Source organism: Camellia sinensis, chromosome 3 (assembly GCF_055761805.1).
Source record: "Camellia sinensis isolate YWXY chromosome 3, ASM5576180v1, whole genome shotgun sequence".
NCBI classification, from domain to species: domain Eukaryota; kingdom Viridiplantae; phylum Streptophyta; class Magnoliopsida; order Ericales; family Theaceae; genus Camellia; species Camellia sinensis.
The window spans coordinates 198,258,487-198,286,160 of NC_138963.1; the positions used below are offsets into that span (position 1 = coordinate 198,258,487).

General features: G+C 41.7%; 2 protein-coding genes across 2 annotated transcripts; both read left to right on the forward strand.

The window, feature by feature from the left end:
- The first annotated feature begins 1,110 nt into the window (after nt 1-1,110).
- Nucleotides 1,111-22,615, forward strand: LOC114287851 (exocyst complex component EXO70I). Its single transcript, XM_028231301.2, has 3 exons — nt 1,111-2,161; nt 18,848-19,581; nt 21,698-22,615. Exons 1-3 carry the CDS (start codon nt 1,343-1,345, stop codon nt 22,317-22,319), a joined length of 2,175 nt encoding a protein of 724 aa, XP_028087102.2. The 5' UTR covers nt 1,111-1,342; the 3' UTR covers nt 22,320-22,615.
- A 2,022-nt stretch (nt 22,616-24,637) lies between these two features.
- On the forward strand, nt 24,638-27,566 carry LOC114287852 (F-box protein At3g12350). Its single transcript, XM_028231302.2, has 2 exons — nt 24,638-25,808; nt 26,979-27,566. Exons 1-2 carry the CDS (start codon nt 24,879-24,881, stop codon nt 27,450-27,452), a joined length of 1,404 nt encoding a protein of 467 aa, XP_028087103.2. The 5' UTR covers nt 24,638-24,878; the 3' UTR covers nt 27,453-27,566.
- The last annotated feature ends 108 nt before the right edge of the window (nt 27,567-27,674 follow it).

The following is a 27,674-nucleotide window of genomic DNA, read 5'->3' on the forward strand; positions in this document are numbered from 1 at the left end:
TCATACAAAATCAACTCACATGTCATCGATGCAGATGTGGCCTAGAAGATGAATCGAGTAGGGCCATTCGTCCTGGAATGTAATCCCCTGCGTTGAAACCTAGAGCGAGAGAGAGAGAGAGAGAGAGTAAATTAGGGTTTGATAAGAAGAGAGATCAATAATAGAATAGAAGGATGGGTAGTGTATGTGCCTGGAGGATGAGGTCGTCGCAGATATCAGTGATCTTGTCGTAGGATTTGGAAGCCATAGCGTCGCTGTGGATCGCTCACCACGGTTAGATCTTGGCCTAGGATTCAAATCTGATTTAGATTTCGACGATCTTCTCGGATCCGGCAGAGGCACCGGTAGAGGAGGAGGAGAAGGAGGAGGATCATCGACGGCGGTGGGTGTTTAGGAGAGAGAGAGAGAGAGGCACCAGCGGAGGACGGAGGAGGATCATCGACGGCAGTGGGGATCTGCGGTGGTGGCCGTGGCGATCTGTGCCGGTGGTGGTGGTCTGCGGTGAGGTAAGGCTTGGTGGTGAAGGAGAATCTGTGTGAGAGGTTTGAACAAATGTTTGTAAACAGAGAACAGGGGCGGTGATATATATCCCACCAAAAAAACATTTCACCTTTAGCGACCAAATTTTTTTCTTGTCGCAGAATCTTAACATATAACGACCAAAATTTGGTCGGCCATTGTCTAGCAGTGCATTTAGATATCAAAACGACGTCGTTTTGATATCTGTGACTAAATTGTGTTAGTCGCTAAAAGATTATACTGTTCCCGCCCAGTTTTTCACCTTTTGACATCATTTTTAGCGACTAATATTTTAAATTGGTCGCAAAAAATCACCTTTTTGCAACAAAATTACTTTAGTCGGTAATAGTCTCAAGTTTTAGCTACGAAATCTTTTTTGGTCGGCAAAAGTCATTTTTTTGCGACTAAAATTTTTTTGGTCGGCAAAAGTGGCCGGCAAATATGTAAATTCTTGTAGTAGTATAGTATCATTTTCAGGATAAAATTTTAATGATTAATGCGAGTCACTGTTCTCATAAGAATTAACGGCCCATTTATTCTCGACAAGTCCCAAGCCAAAAACAGATTGGTTAACGTTTGGACCCATTCAACTACACCGGCTTGATCGTAGGAGTTTCGGCATCGAATCATTGTCTCTTTCAAATCAAAAACGCCATTTGTTCTTCGTTTGCATCGAGATTTAGTCTCCTTTAACCCCCCCTCTGCGTCATCTTCTTTCCCCCCCAAAAACATATAGTCCATCTATACACAGCTCACATTTCACCACCCACAAATTCTTTTCCCTCTCCTCTCTCTTTTTCCTTCTCTTGTTAAATTCACATCCATGGAGATCAAAGAAGACGACTCGACGCTTATCAAGCTCGAAACAGCGTGTTCAGACCTCAAAAACCTCCTCAAAACGTCAGCTGAAGTAGAGGTGAGTCTCGAGAAAATGGACAAGAAACTGGACATATTTCAAGAAAGTCTAACAACAGCCTCAAGAAGAGTAGCTCCCCTCCAGTCCCTGTCTATTGCCGCGAAAGCTCTTGATACCCGAATCAACCGTGCCGTCTCTCCAGCTCTCTCCCTCCTCGACAGCTTCAAGCTCACCGAGTCTCTCCAGCGCCGACTGCTCGATATCTCCTCCAAGTTGTCGAGCGAGAAATTGCAGAAGAAGAGGCTGAAGCGGCTGAAGCGGCTGAAGAAGTATGTGGATTGCGTGAACAAGCTCGACGCGGCGATTAATTTGATTAGTCAGGAGTGCGAGCCAGCGATTCAGAAGCTTCAGGAAGTTGTGGAGTTTTTGAGCAGGACTAAGGCGACTGATCAGTACAGGACGCATAGATTGAAAGAGACTTTGATGACGCTTAAGGCTCTGTATGAAACCGAGGTTGATGCTATGAGGTTTGATGGGTTGCTTGATGAGGCTTTGCTTAGTTTGCAAGATGAGTTTGAGGGTTTATTGCAGCAACTGAGGCATCGGAATATAGGTGAGATGGCAGCAGTGGCGGCGCAAAGTGAGGTTGATACGGCGGAGGAGGAGGAGGAGGTGGTGGTGGCTTGGAATTTGGGTACTGAGTTGGAGGTTGAAGTTTTGAGGCAAATTTCAGAGACACTTGCTGCCAATGATTGCTTGGATATCTGTATCGAAATCTTTGTGAAGGTAAGCCTAACATTTCTGTGTCATTAAACTTTTTCTTACACTACTTGCTTACTCAATTTAAGTCAAGTTTGGCAATTGCAAAATAATTTATCTTTTTATTTTTTTTTCATCACATTACCTCTCTACTTTTTTATATATTTTTTTGTAAAAAGATAAAAAGTATACTTATTTAAGTTATTCCAAACAAACACTTAGTATTGATCACTTGGTTAGTTGAAAGCATTGCTCGCTATTCCCTCTTTGATCTTTGTTTGTATATGATTCCCCTGATTGTGTACCTATATGATGTCCAATCCCAACTGAGAGGGTAATTTTTGGGAAAATTGGGCCGAGCTTCGAGTTGGGTTTTGAGGCCCAAAACGCAGAGGACTAGGTAAAAAGGCCGTACTGAATACTCCGGCCTAGAAGGCAAGGTTACTCCGGCCTTGGGGAGACAAAGTTACTTCGGCCCAAGGAGGTGAGTTTATTCCGGCTCAAGAAGAGATAGTTGCTTCGGCCCAAGGAAGAGTAAGGCTACTCTGGTCCAGAGACAATTCGGAGTAGGGCCGGTCTTAGAGTTAGTCCGGTCGCAGTATGTTCTGGGAAGACCGGTTTCAGAATTAGTCCGGTCGTGACACAATCTGGTTAGGTCGGTCAAAACTTGTTACTTGGAAGTTTGATCTAAGCACACCAAGGTTGAACAGGGGCAGCCGAAGTAATGAGTTAAAGAAGAAGACCGAGCTAAGGATAGTTCGGCCTTCTCTGTGGCTCAGCATAGCCAGTGTTATTTCGGCCGTGTGGTAGTTCGGCTATGGAGAAAACCATCCCACTTGGTTTAAGCAGTGGGGGAGGGTGTGAAAGGATAAGCATTATCCTTAAGAGTATGAATCCTAGGAGGACTCTACATGGAGAAATACAAGTCCTACTAGGATTGTGCCATATGAAACTTATAAAAGCTCACAAGCATCACTTTGGAGGAGGTAATTGAACACAATCTTTCTGAGAACTTAGAGCTTTGTCTATTTGCCAAGTTTTCTGACTTAGGCATCGGAGAGGTTTCCGGCACACACCCGCCGGCTAGCTCACGTTTGTGTTTTCAGGTGACAAAGCGACGTCGTACGGAGAAGCGTGGACTTGGTCAACAGGATTATACGAGGAGAATTATTTCCTCCCCGTACAATTGGCGCCGTCTGTGGGAAGAACAGACAAGAACAAAAACCTCTTGACTAAGCTTCTCCTTTTCTCATTCAATGGCACACATTGAAGACTTGCCGCAGTCCGCCGTCGACGGACTAACTCCAGAGGGGGGCGCAAGGCGCGAAGGATTACCCTCTGTCCCTCCTATGGCGGATCTGGAGCCCCAACAACATAACTCCAGGAGGAGTGGCAGGGGAAGGCGGAATAGCAGCCCTCGTCACTCTTAGAGTCCTGACAGGCAAAGGAGGAGGATTGATCCTCAAGCCCTGGAAGATCGCGTGAAGGAACAAGATGAACTAATTCGAAGGATGGCGGCGGACATGGAGGCTTTAAAACGCCAGATGAAGACTAAAGATGTGGCGACAGGAGAGGGGCGCAAGCATAAGACGCCCCCTCGCCACTCAGAGAATCGTAGTAGGAATACTACGCCCTCCCAAGGAGAGAGCAGAAGCCTCAGGACAGGCGACACTCACTCCTTGTCCTCAAGGACTCGTCACTCTAGGTCTGAGAGGACGAGATCCGAAAGATCATACACTGAAGGAAGCACGTATTGGCCTTCACATTCACACCAAACCAGATCCAGACAAACCGAGCTACCCAGGTCATTCGACTTACGAACCGTGCTAGAAGAAAAAGCACGATGCAAGGAGGATGCCAGGGCAAGGGATCCACACCGAGTTTCGGCCTTACAACGGTTGGCTCCTCGGACGCACGGAAGCGGCGAGGTTGGAATGCCAATACCGCGACCGGCCTACGAACCAACGGACAAGGCATTGGCAAGACTACAGACTTCGCCGTTTGTCCCAGCGATCGAAAACGCACCCCTACCATCAGGCTTCCTTCAGCCGAAGTTCAATACATATGAAGGGAAGACGGATCCGTATTCTCACCTGAGCCACTTTCGCCAAGTCATGGCTGTGTACAGGCGAAACGAGGCCCTAATGTGCATACTCTTCCCATCAAGTCTGGGCGACTTAGGCTTGACTTGGTTCGAAAAGCTCCCAGAGGGCAGCATAGCCTCCTGGGCCCAATTGGCAGAAGCGTTCGTAACAAGGTTTCGGACAAATACTAAAACACCGGTGGAGATAGACCAGTTACTCTCCATCGACATGGGTGAGAAAGAAACCCTCAGATCTTACAACAGTCGCTACTGGGAGACATTCAACCAGATTGGAGACTGCCCCACCAATCTAGCCATTGCGCAATATAAAAGAGGCCTACCAGTAGGGAACCGACTAAGGGATTCAATTACCATGACGCCACCCCTCACCATGGAGGCCCTGATGGAGAGAGTGCATCAGCACATCAGGGTAGAAGAGGATGGCGCACGTGCAAAGGCGAAATCTAGCGCTACCATAGTACCAGAAAAGAAGACCTCAGCAAAGGTCAATACAGTAGATAGACAGAACAAAAACGGGCGTGGCAGACGAGATAACGGAGAAGACCCAGACAAAAGATGGTTGAGAATCCGCACTGCCATAACAACGGTGTTCAAAAAACCAATATATCGGATTCTGAGCGAAATAAAAGACGAGCCATTCGTCAAGTGGCCAGCCAAGCTAGGGGAAGCTCAGAAGAATTACGACGACAGATCTCGGTGCACCTTCCATAAAGAAAAAGGACACCGAACTGAGAATTGCACGCCACTGAGGCAGCATTTGGAAGAATTGGTGGCAGCAGGCCACTTGGACGAATACATTGAAGGAGGAGCACAACCGGCCCCCCAAGATCATAATAACCAACCCAACAGAATGCCAAACGATGCACCACCACAAGGCATTATCAATGTAATTCATGGAGTTTTTGAACCTGAGCGCGTATGCGAGCTTAGAGGTTCGATCAAGAAGGCTGAGCACTTTAGGGAAGTATTAAGTGCCCAACCCGCCATCAAGAAGGGGAGGACAGAGGCAACAAACGTCATGTCCTTTTCGGATAAGGACTTGGAACGAATTTACTGCCCCCATAATGATGCCCTGGTTGTCACTCTCCGAGTCAAGGATTTTGACGTCAAGCGGATTCTGATTGACCAGGGTAGTTCATGTGAGATCATGTATTACGACACATTCAAACAACTAAAGCTGCAAGACAAAGACTTGGCACCTGCAGTTTCTCCCCTGATTGGATTCAACTCCATGCCAGAGTGGCCTGTCGGCAAAATAATCCTTCCAGTCAGAGCAGGAAGTGTATCAAAACAGGTGGAGTTCTGGGTATTGAAGGTCCCCTCCACCTACAACATCATCCTGGGCAGAACATGGCTGCATGCCATGCGTTCGGTAGCGTCATCATACCATCAGGTAATGCGGTTCCCCAATGACGCCGGTATAATCGAAGAAGTCTATGGCGATCAGATCATGTCAAAATAATGCTTCGCCACAGCAAATGGAAGCCGAGCTGCCAAAGGATACGTTCATTCGGTGGAGGAGCCAGAAAGTAATGAACTATTCACTGACGTCGGCAAAAAGGCTGATCAGAAAGCGGTGGAAGACTTGGTGGAGGTAAAAATAGATGAGAAGAACCCGGATAAGTTCTTCTTGCTTGGCTCATCATTGTCCAGCGCTGAGAGATTAGAGGTCTTGGAATTCTTGACCTCTAATATCGAAGTGTTTGCCTAGACACCTTACGACATGCCAGGCATTGATCCAAACTTCATCAGTCACCAACTCAATGTCCACCCATCTGCCAAACCAGTCATTCAACGCACACGCAGATCGGCACTCCACCACGCCGAAATAGTGGCAGAAGAGGTAGGCAACCTGCTGGAGGCAGGAGCGATAAGGGAAGTGCACTACCCAAGATGGATCTCCAACACCGTCGTAGTGCCAAAAAAGAACGGTAAATGGCGTGTCTGCGTCGACTACAAAACGGTCAACAAGGCGTGCCCAAAAGATAGCTTCCCTCTACCAAGGATAGATCAACTGGTGGACCTAACGGCAGGGCATAACCGTCTCAGCTTCCTGGATGCATACAGAGGCTACCACCAGATCGCCATGCATGAACCAGACCAGGAGGTCACATCCTTCACAACACCAAGGGGGTTATATTGCTACAAGGTCATGCCCTTTGGCCTAAAGAACGCAGGGGCGACATTCCAAAGGATGGTCACCAAGATGTTTGAACCATTGTTAGGCAGAACAATGGAGGCTTACATCGACGACATGGTGGTCAAAAGCAAGGATAAGAATGACCATCTGAAAGATTTGGGCGAGATGTTCCAGATCCTGAAGAAACACAAGTTGCGCCTCAACGCATCCAAATGCGCATTCGGAGTTGGATCTGGCAAATTCTTGGGCTTCCTGGTGACCAACCGAGGTATAGAAGCAGACCCCTCTCAGATCAAAGCAATCCAGGAGTTGGAGAGACCAAACTCAGTCAAAGAAGTGCAGCATCTCACTGGAATGGCGGCTGCACTCAACCGGTTCATAAGCAGGTCATCAGACAGGCTACGACCATTCTTCCAAGCTTTAAAGGCCAAGTTTGAGTGAGATGAAGAATGCGACCGAGCTCTGGAAAGCTTGAAGGAGTACATGTCTTCCCCACCACTACTTGTTACTCCAGTACCTGGTGAAGAACTCTTTTTGTACCTGGCAGTCTCTCAGCACGCAGTCAGCGCGGTGTTGGTTCGTGCAGAAGGAATACAACACTTGCCCATCTTTTATGTCAGCAAGACATTATTGGGAGCCGAAACAAGGTACTTGCCATTAGAGAAACTAGCATTAGCATTAATGATGGCATCCAGAAAATTAGCGCACTACTTTCACGCCCACACCATAGTCGTCCTCACAGCCTTTCCACTAAAAGCTCTGTTTGAAAGGGCGAACTTCAGTGGGCGAATTTTGAAATGGGCAGTAGAGTTGGGACAATTCGACATCAAGTTCCAACCCAAGACCACAATAAAAGCTCAATCTTTGGCAGACTTCGTCGCAGAGTTTACTCCTGGAAGTCATCATATCTGCCCAGTCGACCTGACTGACTCAACCGAACTAGGGACGGAAGTTGACGCCGGAATAGCGCAACCCCTAGTGGAAGGTAGTCCATCAACCGAACTAGGGACGGAAGTTTATGCCGGAATAGCGCAACCCCTAGTGGAAGGTAGTCCATCAAGCACAAAGGCAGACCATACTAAGGACAACAAGGAGGAGCCAAACAAAGGCTCACCAGCAGTTCAAACAGAGGACGAAGGGCAGACAGACAACCTGGACTTTGAAGAAAACACCATTCTTGACCTCACGACATCGTCTGATCCTTCCACTTGCTGGAAACTATTCGTTGGAGAGATGTGGAAGCTCTTTGTGGATGGAGCATCCAACCGACATGGTGCAGGGCTTGGCATAGTCCTCATCTCTCCAGATGGCCTGGTTATAGAGCAAGCAATCAACCTTGGCTTCCCAGCATCCAACAACGAAGCAGAGTATGAGGCGCTTCTCGCAGGACTCAAGTCGGCACACTTCATGAAAGCAACCGAACTAATGGTGTACAGTGACTCACTGCTGGTGGTAAACCAAATCTCTGGCGAATACGAAGCAAAGGATGACAGAATGGCCAAGTACCAAGAGCTAGTCAGAACGGAGATCAAGAAGTTTGATGTGGTAAGGATAGAACAAATTGGCAGGGAGGAAAACAGCCGAGCGGACGAGCTAGCAGGCCTTGCCTCAATGGCAGATACATCAATCCCTCATCCATTACTCGTCGACTTCTTACCAAAACCAAGCATAGAAGACCCCGAAGCAGAAGAAGTGTATTGCGCAGAATTAGGGCCCTCTTGGATGGATCCCATCATCCTGTTCCTAAAAGACGGCATCTTACCAGAAGAGAAAAAAGAAGCCAACAGAATAAGGGCGAAGTCGCAGCGGTTTTGGCTATCTCCATCTTTGGCATTATATAAGAAGTCGTTCTCTGGGCCTTACCTCAAGTGCGTTCATCCCAGCAAAGTAGAAGCATTCCTGTTCGAAATACATGAAGGGGTATGTGGAAGTCATCAAGGGGGAAGGTCGCTCGCTTACAGGGCTATTTCACAAGGATATTGGTGGCCATATATGCAAGCAGACTCAGAGAAATACGTGAAGAAGTGTGAAAAATGCCAGAAATTCGCGCACCAAATACATCAACCAGCAAGAGAACTCCTACCTTTAACTAGCCCATGGCCTTTCGCAATGTGGGGCTTAGACATAGTAGGACCACTTCCAACAGCACCCGGAGGCAGAAAATTCTTTCTCGCAGCAACAGACTACTTCACAAAATGGGTGGAAGCAGAAGCATTGGCATCAATCAAAGAAAAAGATGTGAAGAAGTTTGTTTGGCAAAATATTATCACTCGGTTTGGCATACCAAAAGCACTGATCTCAGACAATGGAACTCAGTTCGACGGCAGAATCTTCAGAAGCTTTTGTGAAGAATACAAGATAGAGTTCTACAATTCCACACCGGCGTATCCTCAAGCAAATGGGCAGGCTGAAGCATCAAATAAAGTCGTCTTGGATGGACTAAAGAAAAGGCTAGAGAAAGCAAAAGGCAAGTGGGCGGATGAACTTCCTCATGTTTTATGGGCTTACCGCACCACACCTCGGCGATCAACTGGAGAAACACCATTTTCCCTAGCCTATGGCATGGAAGCAGTGATCCCACTAGAAGTTGGCCTCCCCACAATTCGAAGCGAAAATTTTGATCCAGACTTAAATGGAGAAGCCATAGCCTTAGAACTCAACCTTGCAAAAGAAAGAAGAGAAAGAGCGTTGGTCCACATCGCCTCATACCAACGAGAGTTAATCAAAAAATACAGCAAAAAGGTTCATCCAAGACAATTCAAAATTGGCGATTGGGTATTGCGCAAAGTAATGGGAAACACCTTGGTCCCAGGAGACGGCAAGTTAGGCCCAAATTGGGAAGGTCCTTATAAGGTGGTTGGGTTAGCCGGCAAAGGGGCATACCACCTAGAAGACAAGGATGGCAAGGCAATCCCTAGGCCATGGAATACGGCCAATCTCAAGATATTTTACTTTTAGCTTTTCTCTTTCAAACATTATGTAATTTTCTCTTCCTTCAATAAAATGAGATTCTTTTTAGCACAGATTACTCTTTGTAAAAGTTAGCTTTCAAGACTTAAGTATATTACAAGCATTCCATTCTAAGTTAGCCGGAAAAACAAACTTAGAGGTTGGCTGGATTAAACCAACACCCTTCCTAAGCCCAGGATAAGGATCCAGGCTGCAGGACATTTGGTCGGAATAACCAAATACTAGAAGTTAGCTGGAAAAACTAACTTCAATAGTTGGCTGGAATAAACCAACACTTGTTACTCTTCAGCCGAAGTAAGTGTAAGGCTGAAGAGTGGTTGGCTGGAATAAACCAACTCTTGTTACTCTTCAGCCGAAGTAAGTGTGAGGCTGAAGAGTGGTTGGCTGGAATAAACCAACACTTGTTACTCTTCAGCCGAAGTAAGTGCAAGGCTGAAGAGTGGTTGGCTGGAATAAACCAACTCTTGTTACTCTTCAGCCGAAGTAAGTGTGAGGCTAAAGAGTGGTTGGCTGGAATAAACCAACACTTTGTACACCTTAGTAATGAGTTAAAGAAGAAGACCGAGCTAAGGATAGTTCGGCCTTCTCTGTGGCTCAGCATAGCCAGTGTTATTTCGGCCGTGTGGTAGTTCGGCTATGGAGAAAACCATCCCACTTGGTTTAAGCAGTGGGGGAGGGTGTGAAAGGATAAGCATTATCCTTAAGAGTATGAATCCTAGGAGGACTCTACATGGAGAAATACAAGTCCTACTAGGATTGTGCCATATGAAACTTATAAAAGCTCACAAGCATCACCTTGGAGGAGGTAATTGAACACAATCTTTCTGAGAACTTAGAGCTTTGTCTATTTGCCAAGTTTTCTGACTTAGGCATCGGAGAGGTTTCCGGCACACACCCGCCGGCTAGCTCACGTTTGTGTTTTCAGGTGACAAAGCGACGTCGTACGGAGAAGCGTGGACTTGGTCAACAGGATTATACGAGGAGAATTATTTCCTCCCCGTACACCAACCAAGCAGAGCAAGACTAGATTTTGCTGTAACTTTAACTGTATCAAAGAGAAGACAAATAGAGTGACTAATTTTAAAAAAAAATAATCTTGTAATTGATTGTTTTGTCAATCTTGTTATAATCCCTTTATTGACAATAGATTTCATTCCTCCAAATACCACACAATCATATGAACTGCAAACCATCAAACATGCACATATGGAAACTCGTTAATTTGTTTTTGTTAAATTTTTTTTAATACTCAACTCGACTTGACTCGTTTTTAGGTTCATAATTTTGTCCCCTACTTAATTGACGGAATGATTACCACTCAATCTCATTTAAATTTAGTTATGATAATATCATCATGAGTGATAATATCATCATGAGTGCTACTATTGGCACCTGTCAAAATTCTTTAGACCCCCCATTCTATAATTTTTTTTATTACAATTATACCCTAAAGTAAAATTACATTAAAAGACATTATTAAATGGAACACCCATCTATCAATAAGAACTAATACTCTATAACATTGGACCCCCACCCCCACCTCCACCTCCACCTCCAACTATACGTATTCTATATTTGTAAACCCTAAACTTATTACTTTTCATAACTAACTAATATAAACCCTAAATCTATTATTTTTCATAATCATCTTAAATTCTGAATGTGTCATCTTCATCACCATCATCAACGCTATTGAACTTGAAAGTTTTGCTTCAAGTATAACGTATACTTCATCACTTACTTTACTGTGTAGAGTAATGGAGGACAAGGACAACAATTCTAGTGAGACCGGCGTTCCATTAATAAGTTTATCTGTCTTGTATTAACATTCTCGGTCGTTCTTGTTTCGTTCGAGCTGTTTGGTACTGGTTTGCTAACTGTTAGAATTATGTTCGGTAATACAGTACTGAACATAATCCTTTCGTTCAATACATAGGTTCTGAACATTAATGCAGATAGTCAGTTATGTAATTTTCTTTGTTAAACTAACTTAGAATGGAAAAGAGTAAATTGGAATGGATTTAAGTTATGTATTTTGAATAGATTTAATTCATGTTATTTTAAGTTGTGAATTGGAATGGATTCAAGTTACACAGTGATGAACAAATTTTGTTCGGACATACAGTGCTGACAGGATCATTATTGTTCGACAAAACAGTTCTGAACAAAATATATTTTTTCGGCTACACAGTGGTGAACAAATTGGGTGGGTGTGCATTTCATTGTGAAAATATTATGGAGATTAGTTTTCTATTCTGAAAATATTATGGAAATATTATGGAGATTAGTTTTCCATATATATACATTGTTTTCTATTCCTACAATTCGCATCAATTTTCACTTTCTCATCTGAATTTCCCAATCAATGGCAAATTCCAAAGAAACCCACGTCGTCGAAATCCCAATCGACGAAGAACAGCAACCCCACAAACTAATTTCCATAATTCAAAACCACCCATTAATGGAAATCTCTCAAAGCCCAGGTCACCTCTTTGATGTAGCAAGCAATCCGTGACCACCCACCTTAGTAGTTTCCGTCTTTTATTGCTTTAGTTGCCATTATTTTATTATGTTCACTTTTGGCAATTGCCTTATTATTTGCCTTATATTTTATTAGTTGCCTTATATTTTATTTCCAAAACTGGTTGTTGTTTTGTTGAGTTAGGCCTCTGTTTTTCTCATAAATAATGAGTGTAAAGCCTTAGGGCTCTAGAGGTTTTTGATCATTAATATATTTTGAGTTTTATACTCTTTGTTCCAACTTTGGTTAATTCTTTGTGAATCAACTTTTGTTAAGCCTTTAAACTCGGTATTCTTGGTGAATCAACGGGTCTAGAGAGGAGTCTTATTTTCGGTATTCTTGTTTGAATCAACGGATTTTAAGATTGTTACTATTGTTACGCCTCGCGCTACATCAGTTGGTATTAGAGCATAGGCTACGATGGCACCAAGGAGGCGGCCCATGGACGACCTTTATGAAGCTGACACCGCAACGATGCAACAACAAATTGATGCCTTGACTGAGCAATTCGCGGCGTTGCAACAACAGCAGTAGCGCCAGCAATATCCAAACCCACGGTCTATGGAGGACGAAAAAAGTATGGAGGAGATTGATGACAACCCTTTTGCTAGAAATTTCTGTAGGGAAAGAGTTCGACAAGTTGTGGAAGCAAATTCACGTCGGTGGGAAGCAGGTCTGAAAATTGACATCCCTGAATTTCAAGGCAGTGTTCAACCCGAAGACTTTTTGGATTGGCTTTTTGTTGTCGAAGAGGTTCTTGACTTCAAGGAAGTTCCAGAAAACAAATGAGTTTCCTTGGTGGCCACATGATTCAGGGAAAGAGCAGCGCCTTGGTGGCAACAAATAAAGTTAACTCGAACCAGACAGGGAAAGAGTAAAATTGCTTCTTGGGAGAAGATGAAGAAACATATGCATATGGCGTTCCTTCTTCATAACTATACACGCATGATGTACCAATAATTGCAGAATTTACGGCAAGGGACGAAGATGATCAATGAATATACCACTAAGTTCTATCAATTGGTGTCACGTAATGACCTTGCTGAAAACGAAGACCAACTTGTTTCCAGGTACATCGGGGGATTGCAAGAGCATTATCAAGATATCCTGAATTTATCTGATCCCTATTCAATTTCTAAAGCACACCAGAGGGCTATACAATTAGAGAAAAGGTCAAAGCGTTGCTCAGGTGGTACTGGGTGGTCAAGTGGAAACACTAGTGGCAACCGTAATCTACCCCCAATGAACCGAAATACGAGTATGAACCTTCCAGGGGCACGGTAGAGCACCACACAATCTGATACGGTTGGTAAACCTTTAGGAGGACAGTCAAACATGAACTCTGTTACTAGTAGTGGTATGCGTTGCTTTAAGTATGGAGAAGTTGGTCATCGCGCTGCAGATTGCAGAAAAAGTGACCGGGTTGGCAAAGGCCTATTTATAGATAGTGAAGAGATTACCGAAGATGGGACTAATGAAAGTCTGCAATATCCTACCAACAATCCCGAGGCTAGTATTTATGACAAGGAAGAACGAGTTGCCGGCGATGATAGTCCTCTATTGGTTGTGCGAAGGGCTTGCTTTACACCTCGAGAGGTTGAAGGGAATGGGTGGTTACGAAACAACATCTTCCAATCCACGTGTACCATTAGTGGGAAGGTGTGCAAGTTCATAATTGACTCTGAAAGTTGTGAGAATGTCATTGTGGAGGATGATGTAGCAAAATTGGGAATAAGTACAAGCCAACATCCCAACCCATACAAACTGTCATGGCTTCAGAAAGGCAAGGAGGTAACGGTTTCCAAGCGTTGTTTAGGCCCATTATCTATTGGTTCTAATTGCAGGGACAAGGTATGGTGTGATGTGGTTCAGATGGATGCTTGTCATATTTTATTAGGAAGGCCTTGGCAATTTAACCGTGACGTGTTACACGATGGACGAAGGAACACTTACTCCTTTGTATTTAACAAGATCCGCATTGTTCTTGAACCTCATAGAGAAGAAGCACCAAAGCTAGCCACTGAGAAGAGTTCTAGCTTATTGTCTATGCACCGGTTCTTGGAGGAGGTGGCTGAAACAGGAATGATGTTCGTACTAGTAGGAAAAGACAGTGCCATAGAGAGTAAGATCCCTGAGCCTATGAAGGCTCTAATTGCAGAGTTCCATGATGTATTTCCCAAGGAGTTATCCCTAATGTTACCGCCCATGCGAGACATACAACATCAAATTGATTTGATTCCAGGATCAAATTTGCCAAATAGACCCCACTACTGCATGAGCCCAAAAGAGCATGAGGAACTTCGCCGACAAGTGGAGGAATTACTAGCCAAGGGACATATCCGAGAAAGCCTCAGTCCATGTGTCGTATCTGTATTATTAACCTCCAAAAAAGATGGCTCGTGCCGCATGTGCGTCGATAGTAGAGCAATTAATAAGATCATTATCCGATATAAGTTTCCCATACCTCGGTTGGATGACTTATTAGATCAGTTAAGTGGAGCAACCGTGTTTAGCAAATTGGATCTAAAAAGTGGTTACCACCAGATTCAGATTCGGGAAGGTGATGAATGAAAAACAGCCTTCAAAACTCGAGAGGGGCTTTACGAGTGGCTAGTCATGCCATTTGGTTTATCAAATGCTCCCAGTACTTTTATGCGTGTGATGAACCAACTATTTCGGCCTTTTATCGGGAAGTTTGTTGTTGTTTATTTTGATGATATTTTGGTTTATAGCGTTAATAATGAATTGCACCTCCGACACTTGCACCAGGTTCTATCAGTACTGCAAGAAGCAAAATTTTATGTTCGCACCAACAAGTGTTCCTTCTTAACCGATACTGTTGTGTTCCTCGATTATGTCGTATCTAAAGATGGCCTCTCTGTTGATGAAAGCAAGGCAAATGCAGTTCGTGACTGGCCAATACCAAAAAACATTCACGACGTACAAAGCTTTCATGGGTTGGCTTCGTTCTATCGGAGGTTCGTTCTCCATTTCAGTAGCATTATGGCACCAATTACGGACTGCATGAAAGCTGGCCAATTCTGTTAGACAGAGGCAGCGACAGAAACATTCCAGCAAATTAAACAGAAATTGACTTCAGCACCAGTCCTCTTATTACCAGATTTTTTAAAACCCTTTGAGCTACACTGTGACGTACCTAAAATGGGCATTGTGGCTGTTTTGAGCCAAGGGGGTCGACCGATTGCCTACTTTAGTGAGAAGATTAGCAGTTCCAAAAGCAACTACAGCACTTATGATATGGAATTTTACTCCATTGTCCAAGCCCTGAAGCATTGGTACTCTTTTCTGTCCCAAAGTGAATTCATTTTATTTTCTGACCATGATGCTTTGAAGCACATCAACAGCCAAGACAAGCTTTCATCAAGGCATGCCAATTAGGCAGCATATCTGCAGCAATTCACCTTTGTTATTAAATACAAATCCGAGACCTTAAACAAAGTGGCTGATGCACTTAGCTGCCGTTCATTGCTGCTTACTACTATGAGAAATACGGTCCTTGGGTTTGATTCCTTTCAAGAATTATTGTCTGTTGATCCCTATTTCTCTTGTATTGTGGCGGAAGTTAAATCAGGTCAGAGGTTGGACTTTCTTCTCCATGACGGATTCCTCTTCAAAGGCAACCAATTGTGTGTGCCTGCATCAAGTCTTCGATTGAGAATTATCAAGGAGTTGCATGAAGAAGGCCATGTTAGGCGTGACAAGACTCGGCAGCTTGTGGCTGGTTCTTACTTTTGGCCTTCTATGAGGAAAGAAATTTCAAAGCTTGTGGACGGGTGTCGCATCTGCCAAGTATCCAAAGGATCTGCAACAAACGCAGGCTTATACATGCCATTACCCGTGCCCAACCAGCCATGAACTGACGTTAGTATGGACTTTGTTTTGGGACTCCCGCGCACTCAGCGAGGTTGTGACTCCATCTACGTAGTCGTGGACAGGTTCTCAAAAATGGTCCATTTCATTGCTTGCAAAAAGACAACGGATGCTGTAAATGTGGCCCAATTATATTTTCGAGAAATCTATCGTTTGCATGGGCTCCCTTAGTCCATTGTATCTGACAGAGACACCCGATTTCTTAGTCATTTTTGGAGATGTCTATGGCGCTTGGCTAACACAAAGCTTGATTTCAGTAGCGCCTATCACCCTCAAACCGATGGACAGACAGAAGTTGCCAATCGTTCTTTGGGCAACATGTTACGGTGTTTAGTAACGGATCATTTGAAATCATGGGATCACAAATTGCACCAAGCAGAGTTTGTTTACAATCGCTCTGTAAATCGAAGTTCGGGTTTTAGTCCTTTCTATGTCAATTATGGCTACCAACCTCGGACCCCGCTGGATTTAGTACCAGTGCCAGACTTAAAGGGCATAAATGGGAAGGCAGAAGAGTTGATTCACAACCTTCAGGAGGTGCACAAATTAACCCAGTCCAACTTACAACAATCAGTCGCCAAGTATAAGTTGACGGTCGACAAAAAACGTCAATTGGTTGAATTTGAAGTTGGCGATTTAGTGTGGGCAGTTCTTACAAAAGACAGGTTTTCAGCCGGTGAATATAACAAGTTGGCAGCACGAAAAATTGGGCCCCTTGCAATTTTGGAGAAGATCAATTCAAATGCCTAGGGTGTGTTTGGTAACGTTTATGTTTTCAGTTTATATTTACAAAAATTTTATAAACTGATTTTGTTTATTTTTAGAAAAACATAAATTACAAACGCGTTTGGTAATTGACAAAATGTTTAAAAAAATTTAAAATATAAAAAAGAGTGAGAAATGGCAAGTGGTGGCAAGTGGCGGCGGAAGACGGTGGTGAAAAGTGGTGACGGTGGGTGGTGGGTAGCTGGTGGTGGCGGGTGGGTAGTGGTGGTGGGTGGGTGACGGTGGCGGGTGGTGGGTGGTAGTGGTGGTGGCAGATGGGTGGCGGATGGTGGGTGATGGCGGGTGGGTGGGTGGGTGACGGTGGCGAGTGGTAGCGAGTGGGTGGTGGTGGCGAGTGGTGGGTGGCGGATGGCGGGTGGTGGTAGGTGGTGATGGTGGGTGGATGGATGGGTGGTGGTGGCGGCGGTTGTGGTGGGTGGTGGGTGGTGGTGGCAGGTGGGTGGCGGATGGTAGGTGGTGATGGGTGGTGGCGGGTAGGTGGCGGGTGGTGTGGTGGGTGGGTGAGTGGGTGACGGTGGCGAATGGTAGGTGGTAGCGAGTGGGTGGTGGTGGTGGTGAGTAGTGGTGACAGGTAGGTGGCGAGTGGGTGGTAGGTGATAATGGTGGTAGTGGTAGTGGTGGGTAGTGGTGGCGGGTGGGTGGCAGGTGGCTGGTGGTGGTGGGTGGCAGGTGGTGGATGGTGGTGACAAGTGGGTGGTGAGTGGTGGTGGCAAGTAGGTAGCGGGTGGCGGTGGATGGTAGTGGTGGGTGGTGGCTTGTGGCAGGTAGGTGGTGGGTGGTGGTGGCAGGTGGGTGGTGGGTGGTGGTGGCAGGTGGGTGGTGAGTGGTGGTGGCAGGTGGTGGTGAGAGGTGGGTGGTGGGTGGTGGTGGCGGAAGACGGTGGTGGAAAATGGTGGCGGGTGGTGGCTAGTGTTGGGCGGTAAAAAAAAAAAAAAAAAACTAAAAACTCAAAATGGAGACACATTTTTTATGTTTTCATTTTTTGGCCAAATTTATAAATTGAGACCACTGATTTATAAATAAAAAATTTTACCAAACAAGTTTTTATTTGAATTTTTAAAATTTTTGTAATTATAAACAGAAAACTAAAAACGTAAGTGTTACCAAACGGCACCCTACCGTTTGCAGTTGCCTAGTCATATTCGTACTTCCGATGTGTTCAACGTTCGATACCTCATTCCTTGTCACGATGACAACACCGTTGACGAGGCTGCGAATTCGATGGCGAATTCTCTCCATCCAGGGGAGGATGATGTAGCAAGCAATCCGTGACCACCCACCTTAGTATTCTTGGTGAATCAACTCGGTATTCTTGGTGAATCAACGGGTCTATTGAGGAGTCTTATATCCGGTATTCTTGTTTGAATCAACGGATTTTAAGATTGTTACTATTGTTACAACTCGTGTTGCATCACTTTTACCCCTCAAGCTCTTGCAAAGAGAAGAACACCTCTGTGCTCGCCGAATCACAATTAAAGAAACAAGAAAAGACATAATTGGAAGAGAAATATTCCAACTTTGTTTTTTCTTCTTCATTTTCCACTCCTTATTCTCAATCATTCTCTTCACTTCAACCACCAAAAACCAAAATGATAACAAATCTTTTGTGTGAAAATTGGTGGGTTCCATCGATTTTGTCGGTTTCGGTTTCAATTGTTGTGATCTTCTTGGTTCAGATTAAGCTCTGGAGGTACTAGAAAGTGGAGAGAGAGTTGCAGAGAGAGAGGAGAGATGGCAGAGCAGTGACGAGGTGGATTCAGGAGATGAGGATGAAAGGCGCGAGTTTTGATTTGTCGAAGAAGAGTCAGGGAAGGAGAGGGATGAAAAATTAGGTGGGTGTACATTTCATTGTGAAAATATTATGAATATGGGTAGATTTGGTAATACGTGAGGTGTTCAAAAAAATATTATTAAAATTTAAGGTTTAAAGTTGGGGTCCAAAGAAATGAGGGTCCAAAAAATTTTGATAGGTGCTAATAGCAGCACCCTATCATCATTCCACTTAATATCTACTCCTCAATGAGTGCTAATGCAAATTCTTAAATGATGAGATACAATAGCCAGACATGGGTAGTGGAGGGTAATTACAAATTAACCAAACTGCAATAACTAAAAAATGTAGCTTCAAATTATCTGTTATTTACTGTTACATTGCTTGCCTTCCAAATCAACCGGCTCGTATAGTAATCAAGAAATATTAATAATTATAGAATCAGGACCTATCAAATGTATGTGGTTCTAGAGAATTGTGTTGGATTATATGATGGAATTTTGTAACCCATTGTGTTCGATCTTCAACAGGTGAGATACAGAAGGGCAGCAAAAGCATTGATGAAGTTAAACCCAGACTACCTCCGAACATACACTCCAGAAGAAATCAACGAGATGGAATGGGAGACCTTAGAAACCGCCATAACTCTGTGGATCCAACACTTCGAACTCGCAGTCAAAACAGTCCTCGTATCGGAAAAAAACCTCTGCAACCAAGTCCTGGGTCAAATCATGGACGGCCTAATCATATGGCAAGAATGCTTCGTCAAGATCGCAGACAAAATCATGGCCGTCTTCTTCAGATTCGGCGAAGGCGTCGCCAGAAGCAGCAAAGAGCCCCAAAAGCTATTCAAATTGCTAGACATGTTTGATTCTCTTGAAAATCTGAAAACTCAATTCTCCGTAGTCTTCGAAGGCGAGGCTGGAGCCGATATTTGTCTCCGGTTTCGAGAACTCGAGAAGCTTCTGGTCCATGCGGCCAGCAAGGTGTTTTGGGAGTTTGGGTTGCAGATTGAAGGGAATCAGGATGGGCTTCCGCCACCGCCGGATGGGTCGATTCCGAAACTGGTTCGGTACGCTACGAACTATTTGAAGTATCTTGCGACGGAGACTTATAGCGTGCCCATGGCGAAAGTTCTTCGGACTGAACATATATGGAAAGCTGGTGTGCTGTCGAAGCCGGAGACTCATGAGAATTTGCTTAAGAACGCCATTGCTAATGTTATGGAAGCGCTTCAGAGGAATGTGGAAGCCAAACGATCACGGTATGGTTTTTGGAATTTTTATAAAAATGAAACAACTGTTTTATTTACTTAGGTCTCGTTTCGCGACAACTCCATTTAGGCCCCGTTTGGATATTTATTTTTTTAGTCAATTAGTCAAAAAGTTATTAAATTAGTCAAAAAATTAACAACTCATACTAAAAAGTCAAAGATTCTCTTTTCTCTCTACTTTTTGCACATCTTTTCGTAATTAGCCAAAAAGTCATCCCAAACATACAAGTTTTTTTTATTATCTTTTTAGCCAAATAGTCAAAAAGTTACTAAATTAGCCTGTTCCCAAACGAGGCTTTAGTTTAAAAGTAAAAAAATCACTAAAAAAATTAAAAAGTTAAAATGTTATGCAATAATGATTTTAAAAAATTAAATTAAAAAGTTAATAATCTATATTAAAAAGTTAATTTATTTTTTATTTTTTATTTTTGCATATCTTTTCGTAAAAAATTAAAAAAATCATCTTAAACATACTAATTTTTTTTTAATCTCATATTTTAATTAAAAAATCAAAAAATAACTAAAATAACCTGTTTCCAAACGAAGCGTTATTGTTTACAAAATTAATAATGGTATATGACTTATTCAAAAAATAAAAATAAAAATAATAAAGATTTTTTTAGATAGAATTAATAAGTGCGGTTGATATCGTGATATAATAATGTTTCTGAGTAAATTTTAAAGTAAAATTTTTAAGAATGTAGTATTGCTCGGTTTTTATTAGTTGGGTTATAAAATGTTTGATAAGTTATTTAATATTATTTTATTTTAATTTATAATTATCGTTATTATTAATTTGAGATTTAATTAGATTGGTTATAAATTATCTTATTTATATATATACATTGTCTTCATCATATTATATTTTATGGGTAACTTTGGTCATATACTGTGAATGTGAACAAAAAAGCTATGGAGTGTGTTTGGTTTGAGTTTTTTGAATTAAGTTTTTTGAAAATTAAGTTTTTTAGTTTTTGTGTTTTTTTGTTTTTAGTGAATATTTTTTAAATTTTAAACATTTTTTTTTACTTTTTAGATGCACCTTACTTAAATGTATTTAAAAAGTAAAAAAATTGTGAAAATATATTTTTAAAAATTAATAAATACATAAAAAAATTAAAAAAAATGTATTGAATTCTCTTTTCTTTTTTTTTTATTTTGGGTATTTAGTGAATTTTTAAAAAGTTTTTTTTCATAAATTTTTTACTTTTTAGATACATCTAAGTTAGGTATGTCTAAAAATTTTAAAAATTGTTTAAAATATTTAAAAAAATCAATAAAAATAAAAAAATAAGAAAAATAAGAAATAAAATTTTCTAAAAAATATTTTTTAAAAAGTGAAACCAAGCATAGTGATGAGTAGTCGGGTTGTATTATAGACTTAGTATTCTATTAAAACCTTCATGTGAGATGCAATAATGGTTTTAAAACAATGATTACACTATCTCATGAAAAGAAATACCTGTTTGACTACGCGTAATACAAAAGAATCCGGATCCTCGGCCGCCCTACCCGGCAGCCCCCCAAAACGACGTCGTTTTGGGGGTTTTTTGTTTTTTTTTTTCTTTTCTTCTTCTTCGTTCTTGCTTTCTCTCTCTTCTTCGCAGAACCAGAGGGGAGGGGAGGGAGGAAGGAGGAAGAGAGAGAGGAAGGGGAGGGGAGGTCGTCAAGCTCGCCAGCCGAATTCGCCGAAGACTCGCCGTCGCAGGTCATCGAGCTCGCCAGCCGTCCGATCGTCGCCCGACCACTGTCGCCTCCGCCTCCTCCTCCTCCTCCTCCTTCCCCACTGATTATGGCCCCCTTCTTCCCTTCCTCCTCCTTCCTCCCTCGTCCTCTCCTTCCTCCCTCTCTTCCTCTGCGTTTTTTTTTTTTTTGAAAATTTGCCCCCAAAACGACGTCGTTTTGGGGGCTGCCAGGTAGGGCGGCCGAGAATCCGGACTCAATACAAAATACTTCCTTTGATCTCATAAGCAACTCTTTTTTATTTTCTATTATTTTTTTATGTTATTCTATTTTTTATTTTTTCATATGTTCTAAAATTGTTACAAAATATCTCAACTATTTTTATTGATTATAATTGTATTGTTGCATAATATTTTTCTAACAGCTACAACAAGGACAAGGTACTTCCCCATGTGTTCGGCATGAACACCTGCTGGTACATCTACATGAGAACTAGAAACACTGAGCTCGGAAAGTTATTGGGCGAGCAATACATGAAGAAGAGGTACAAGGTTGTCGCAGAGGAATCAGCTTACCTATATCAGAAGCAAGCTTGGGGGTCCCTAGTAAGACTACTAGACAAGGAAGACACAAATAGACTTAACAATGAAGCCATTAATGGAACTCTAATTCGAGGGAAATTGGAAGCTTTCATGAACACTTTCAACGAGGTCTCTCAAAGGCATCGAAGCTCTTATAGCATACCTGATGTGGATTTGAGAACTCAGATTAGGGAAGCTACTGTGAAGCTTGTCGTGCCGGCTTATACTGACTTCTTGAACACTTATGCCTCTGTTTTACAAGTAAAGTCGTGCTTATCGCCAGAGGCAATTGAGGGATTGGTGGGTCAAATTTTTGAGGGCGGTGATAGAGAGAAAGAAGGAAAGATGAAACTTAGGCGTCGAGAATCAAAGGATCGGATGGAGGAGAGGCAGTCCGAATCAATTGAGCGATCGCATGAGATCAAAGATTTTCGACGGTCAAAATCAAATACTAGTGATGCATGAAAAGGCATTCAAATTTTGTCCCATTGGTCTCCATATTTTCATCATGCATTCGAGAGGTACTAAACCTCCAAATTTCCTAATCTATGCACATTTTTGTGCAAGTACACAGTTATAGTCGATTTTCATGTCTATAAGTGTTTTATTTTACTTTTTGTATATTATTGTGCAAATAGCACAACTCATGTGGCTAAGTTGGATGTCTTGTATTTCACTTTCTGAGTGATTATGAGTTGTTCTGTTTAACATTTTGTTACTATTTTCATATGGTTAGATTGATGTTCAAAATGTAGGGATTTTAGCTGTATGTGCTGCGTGAATGGTGCTATTTTTACTGTTTGGGCATGTAGATTACTATGTGATAAGGCTTATCTGGACATTATGAATTAATAAATTTTTAAATAAGTTACCAAAATTTCAATATTTGACTATCATAATAAAGGAAATCTTGAATTTTTAATTATTTGCCTCATCTTTTAAAATGATATCAATTCTAATCATTAATCTATCTTTATACTAACTCTTCCTTTAGCTCCGTCTCTCACCACCAAAACCACATTCTCTCATGTTAAGCTCCATCCTGCTAGCCTCTCTGTCTTCACCACCAAAACCACATTCTCTCATGTTAAGCTCCATCCTGCTAGCCTCTCTGTCTTCACCACCAAAACCACATTCTCTCATGTTAAGCTCCATCTTGCTAGGAGTCCGGATCCTCTGCCGTGGTCTCCTGCGGTGGTCCTTGCGGTGCCCCAAAACGATGTCCTTTTGGGGCAAATTTTCAAAAAAAAAAAGCAAAAACAGAACACACCAACACAGAGAACCAAACCAAGGAAGAGAGATGGGGAAGAAGATACAAGCACAGAGGAAGAGAAAGAGGAAAGAAGAATGGCATCCCACCAAATTTAACTTCTGCCCACCCTCCCCAACATCTCCTTCTCTCCATCTCCTTTCTCTCTTTGGGTTTTATGATTTACCCCATTTTCTCATCTGGGTTTTCCTCAAATCCCTCATAAACCCATTCGATATATATATATATATATATATAACAATTATTTAAACAAAAGTTGGAGATTCTTTAATCTGATATGTATATATATATTCTGATATATATATATATATATATACACATACATATAAACACTTCGAACATCCAAATGATAAATCAAAATTGACTAAAAAATAGATCAATACAAACAAAAGCAAAGAACAACGGTCCGAAATAATTTCCTCTCCTCCTCTTTGATTTTGGATCTCAAATCTTTCATAGAGATTTTGAAACTTTGATTTTCTTCATAAATCCATCTTTCTGCATTTCATATCTAGGTTGAAACCAGGGGCAAAAAATAAAGAAAGATTAATAATAAATACAAAGAAACACAAAGTGGGTGTTTTGGTAACACCATTTCAAGAAACTTAGATCGTCAACAACTAGAAGAAAAAAAAAAGATGGAGATTTCGATCTGCTGGGCTAGTCTCTGAAAGAGAGAAAGTTTTAAGAGAGAGAAAAGAATGGGTTTTTCTTTTTTTAAGAGAGAAAAAGAGAGATCCTAGATAAGAAATCTTCACACCAAAAAAAAAACAAACGACCTTCTTTCCTCTTTCTCCTCCTCTGTGCTTGTTTCTTCTTTCCTCATCTCTCTTCCTAGGTTTGGTTCTCTGTGTTGGTGTGTTCTGTTTTGTTTTGTTTTTTTGAAAATTTACCCCAAAACGACGTCGTTTTGAGGCACTGCAGGAACCACCGCAGGAGACCACGACAGCAGATCCGGACTCATCCTGCTAGGCCCTCTTCGTCTTAGGTTGGATGCTAACAACAAACCATATTGTTGGGCTAAACCACTCTTTTGAATTTTGAATTTACTTTTAAATTCAATTTTGACAAGTATTTTTTTCTTTTCATTTTACGCCATGTTGTAGGATATAAAATGTTTTAGTATTAAACTCATCTACTTTATAAATTATTTTTATAATTTGCTTATAACTTTTAAAAAATATTTATTTAAATTAAATAATTTTATAAATTTTCGTTTACAGTTTGATCTTGTAAACTCCTCTTGACAATCCAAAGGTGAACCCCATTTTGACAAGTTGGGCTCCGTTTGGAAAGATTGAGATTAAATTTTTTTGGCTATTTTAAGTACAAAAAATAAAATAGATTATTTTAATTACAAAAAATAAAATATTACATTTAATTTATAATTATCACACTATTCTCTTACAAAAAAATTAAAAAAATCAAAAAATCATTCTCAAATCAAACTTTTTAACCCAAATTAAAATATTTAAAAAAATCAAAAAGTCAAAAAACTAACTCACTCCCCAAACAACCCTAAGTGAGTTTTGTAATTTTCTGGTTGTTCTGTAATCTACCATTGCTCCAAGCAAAATCGCCACCAAATTTTAAGAATCTTGGCACCCTTCTAAGAATCTTCCCAGCTCCCAAACAAACACCATCTTCCCCTTCTCTCTCCACCTCTCTCGTGTCTGAGCCCTAGAATTTATCCAAGTAAACCAAGATTCCATTCCTCTTTAATCTCAGACAACAAAGAATAAGAATTCAATTCCATGACGAATCTCAATGACTCAAATCTCAAAACCAATTCAATTTCGTTCTCCGATTTCCCAGAAGACGTTCAGCTCTGTATCCTGTCATTCCTCACTCCCTCCGAGATCGCCACTTTCGCCTGCACTTCGAAGCGTTTCGTCTCTCTCTGCCGGAGCGACAACAAGCTCTGGTTCTCTCTCTGCGATCGCCGTTGGGGATCCAAAACCCAGATCAAGAAATGGGGCAACGGCAAAGTCACCTTCAAACAGCTCTACAAAACCCTAATCGAGTACGAAGACCTGATCGGATTCTGGCGGCGGAGCGGCCACGACAACAACGCCGGATTCAGCCGTCCTCCGCCTCTCGTGTTCTTCGAATGGGGCCCCTCGTTCGTCAACGGCTCTAGGGTTTCGCCGTCGAAAACCGGCACCTATAGGGTCTTAAAGGCTCCATTTTTGTGGCTAAGTATCATGCCCAGTGGTTCACCTGTGAGTTTTCTCGATCCCGAGTGTAAATTCGAATTATCTAGTGATTTTGTTAAATCAGCTGAATTGGGTTTGCTAGAGAACGAATTAGTACCAGTTAATGTTAGTTTTATGGGGAAGATTTATATGGTTGTTGAGGAAAATCTGAGCTTTGTGTATTCGAATTTGAATTCGCCGGAGGGAAGGAAAATTGGGTTTAGGAGGAATTCGAGTTTGGGGAATTTGAAGGGAGAGGATTGTGGGGTTGTGGAGAGTGGGTCCTCAGGGAGCTTACCGGACCGGTTCACATCGGAGATTTATCAGTACTTTGCAAACAGGACAAGTCCAGTTGGGGAGAGGGCGTTGAGGAGGCAGAGGAGGAGAGAGAAGGAGAGGCAGGGGAGGAGGAAGTGGGAGCCAGAGCATTTCGTGAAGATTGTTAATTGCTCGCCATCGCCATCGAAACCTTTGCAAGGTTTATGGAAGGTGGTGTTTCTGCTCTCTTTTTGTTGGTACATTTTGTTAGAAATATGTGTGTTATGTTTTGTAATGTACTTTCATTTTTCAGTAGAAATGTTTACTACGAAGCTGTGTTCTTTTCAAGGTCGTTTTCTCACATTTTGCAAGTTCAATCTGGAGTAGTCACAAAACAAAACATTATTGCCTGCATTTACTGGATTTGAGAGTTTAATCTTGTTTTTGTAGGTGCTGAACTTATATTTAATTCGAGTTTGTCAAAGTGTTCCTGTTGATTTTACAGAGTGCCTATAGAATGCGAGCAGGGTAACATTAATAGTTTAGTGATACATTAGGTGCTTGGATTTGGTGTTACTCGAGATCCCTTTACATTTTAATGTTGTACATGTGCAATTAGGTGTCAAGTGAGTTATCCCAATTTTAGTAGGCATGCAAAAATATGATTAGTGATGTGGTTGTTGCTGAAACAATAATTTTGAGAACGGAATAGACGCACGTTTCAGGACATTCAGCACACAGTTAGTTGGCTTGAGAGTCGTTTACTTGTTGTTTTGTATAGTTGGTTAGAATTGAAAATTGATCCGGATATGTTTGGTTTTTTAGAGTTCTTGGATGAGGTTATTGGTTAGAGAGTGATTCCTCTTGTTGGGGTTTTGTATTTCTTTGAATCATCTTGATGTTTTTTTAATAAAGGTCGCTTGCTTATTTATCAAAATAAATAAATAAATAATAATTTTTACCAAATGCAGACATTGGCAAGACTTTCAAATATGAGGAGTGTATTTGCAAAATCATCGCGATTGTACATTGGTGATGATTGAAATTGGATTTACTCTGACTTTGCCTATCCGTCAGAACTTAGATTAAATTGCTGAGCGCTTATGTTTTATTGGGCATATGAATGGTAAAAAGTTTCCACCTTGAATGTTGTGTCTAAAATTTAATATGCTCAGGTGAGGTGATTTCTTCAATGGGTTATTTGAGACACATATTGCTTGCTGAGAAACATATTTTGCTAGTGAAAAATACATAATCTTTTACTGGCTTCTAGTAGCACTGTGGACAATTTTAATTTGCTTCTTTGTTAGGGTACCCTGATATGGGTGTTGAAAGATGGTGATGGGAATGGACTTTCCCTTAACTGCTCATTTTGATGCTCTTTACTGCTTCTCGATGCAGGGTATTTGTGATGACATGAACTTGGATTTTTATCTCGTGGCATATGATGACATTGGAGGCATTGCATGCCGAAGGGTTGGAGACTCGTTTCAGCCTTTCTCCAACTATTCCCCAGTCTTTTGGACACCAAACACAACATTCATTGAGCCTCCATTTTCATCTGAAGAAGAATATTTATATGATAGTCACATACATCTTCGGCCAGTTGCAGCAGCTCTTTCCATTCAAGGGCAACCACCTTGGATAGAAAATGAAGTGGTCTCACGCATTCTTTACATTAATTCAAGTTATGATCTGGTAATTCCAGACCTGGCAGGAGCTTCTGCGAATCCTCAGCATGTGGAGGGAAGAATATGGCAGTATAAGAATGGAACATTTGGATTTGGGTTTCTTTGGAACAATTACATTATCGATCTCAAGCATATTGCACAAGATGGTTGTATTCTTGATACAATGAAAACTTGTAGTGTTTGATATCCTTGCTTAGGATTATTATGTACAGAACTTCTTGTAGCTAGATGCCATTCATTTACTGTGGCTGTGTAACATAATTACCATCAAACTAATAATATCGATTCTTTTAGTTAATATAAATGTCCTTTCATATTTGCTTCTTTTTTTTCATAATATTTATTTGTCTAGTCTGAGTTTTTCAAATGTACCTACGATTTATGTGACGGAGAAAGTAGTTCACAA

Excerpts from the sequence above, each read along its gene's own strand:
- LOC114287851 (XM_028231301.2), top strand. The coding sequence starts at position 1,343 with ATGGAGATCAAAGAAGACGACTCGACGCTTATCAAGCTCGAAACAGCG. Across the intron at positions 2,162-18,847 it reads GTATCGAAATCTTTGTGAAG|GTGAGATACAGAAGGGCAGC; the intron begins GTAAGCCTAACA and ends GATCTTCAACAG. Across the intron at positions 19,582-21,697 it reads GTGGAAGCCAAACGATCACG|CTACAACAAGGACAAGGTAC; the intron begins GTATGGTTTTTG and ends TTTTTCTAACAG.
- LOC114287852 (XM_028231302.2), top strand. The coding sequence starts at position 24,879 with ATGACGAATCTCAATGACTCAAATCTCAAAACCAATTCAATTTCGTTC. Across the intron at positions 25,809-26,978 it reads CTTTGCAAGGTTTATGGAAG|GGTATTTGTGATGACATGAA; the intron begins GTGGTGTTTCTG and ends TTCTCGATGCAG.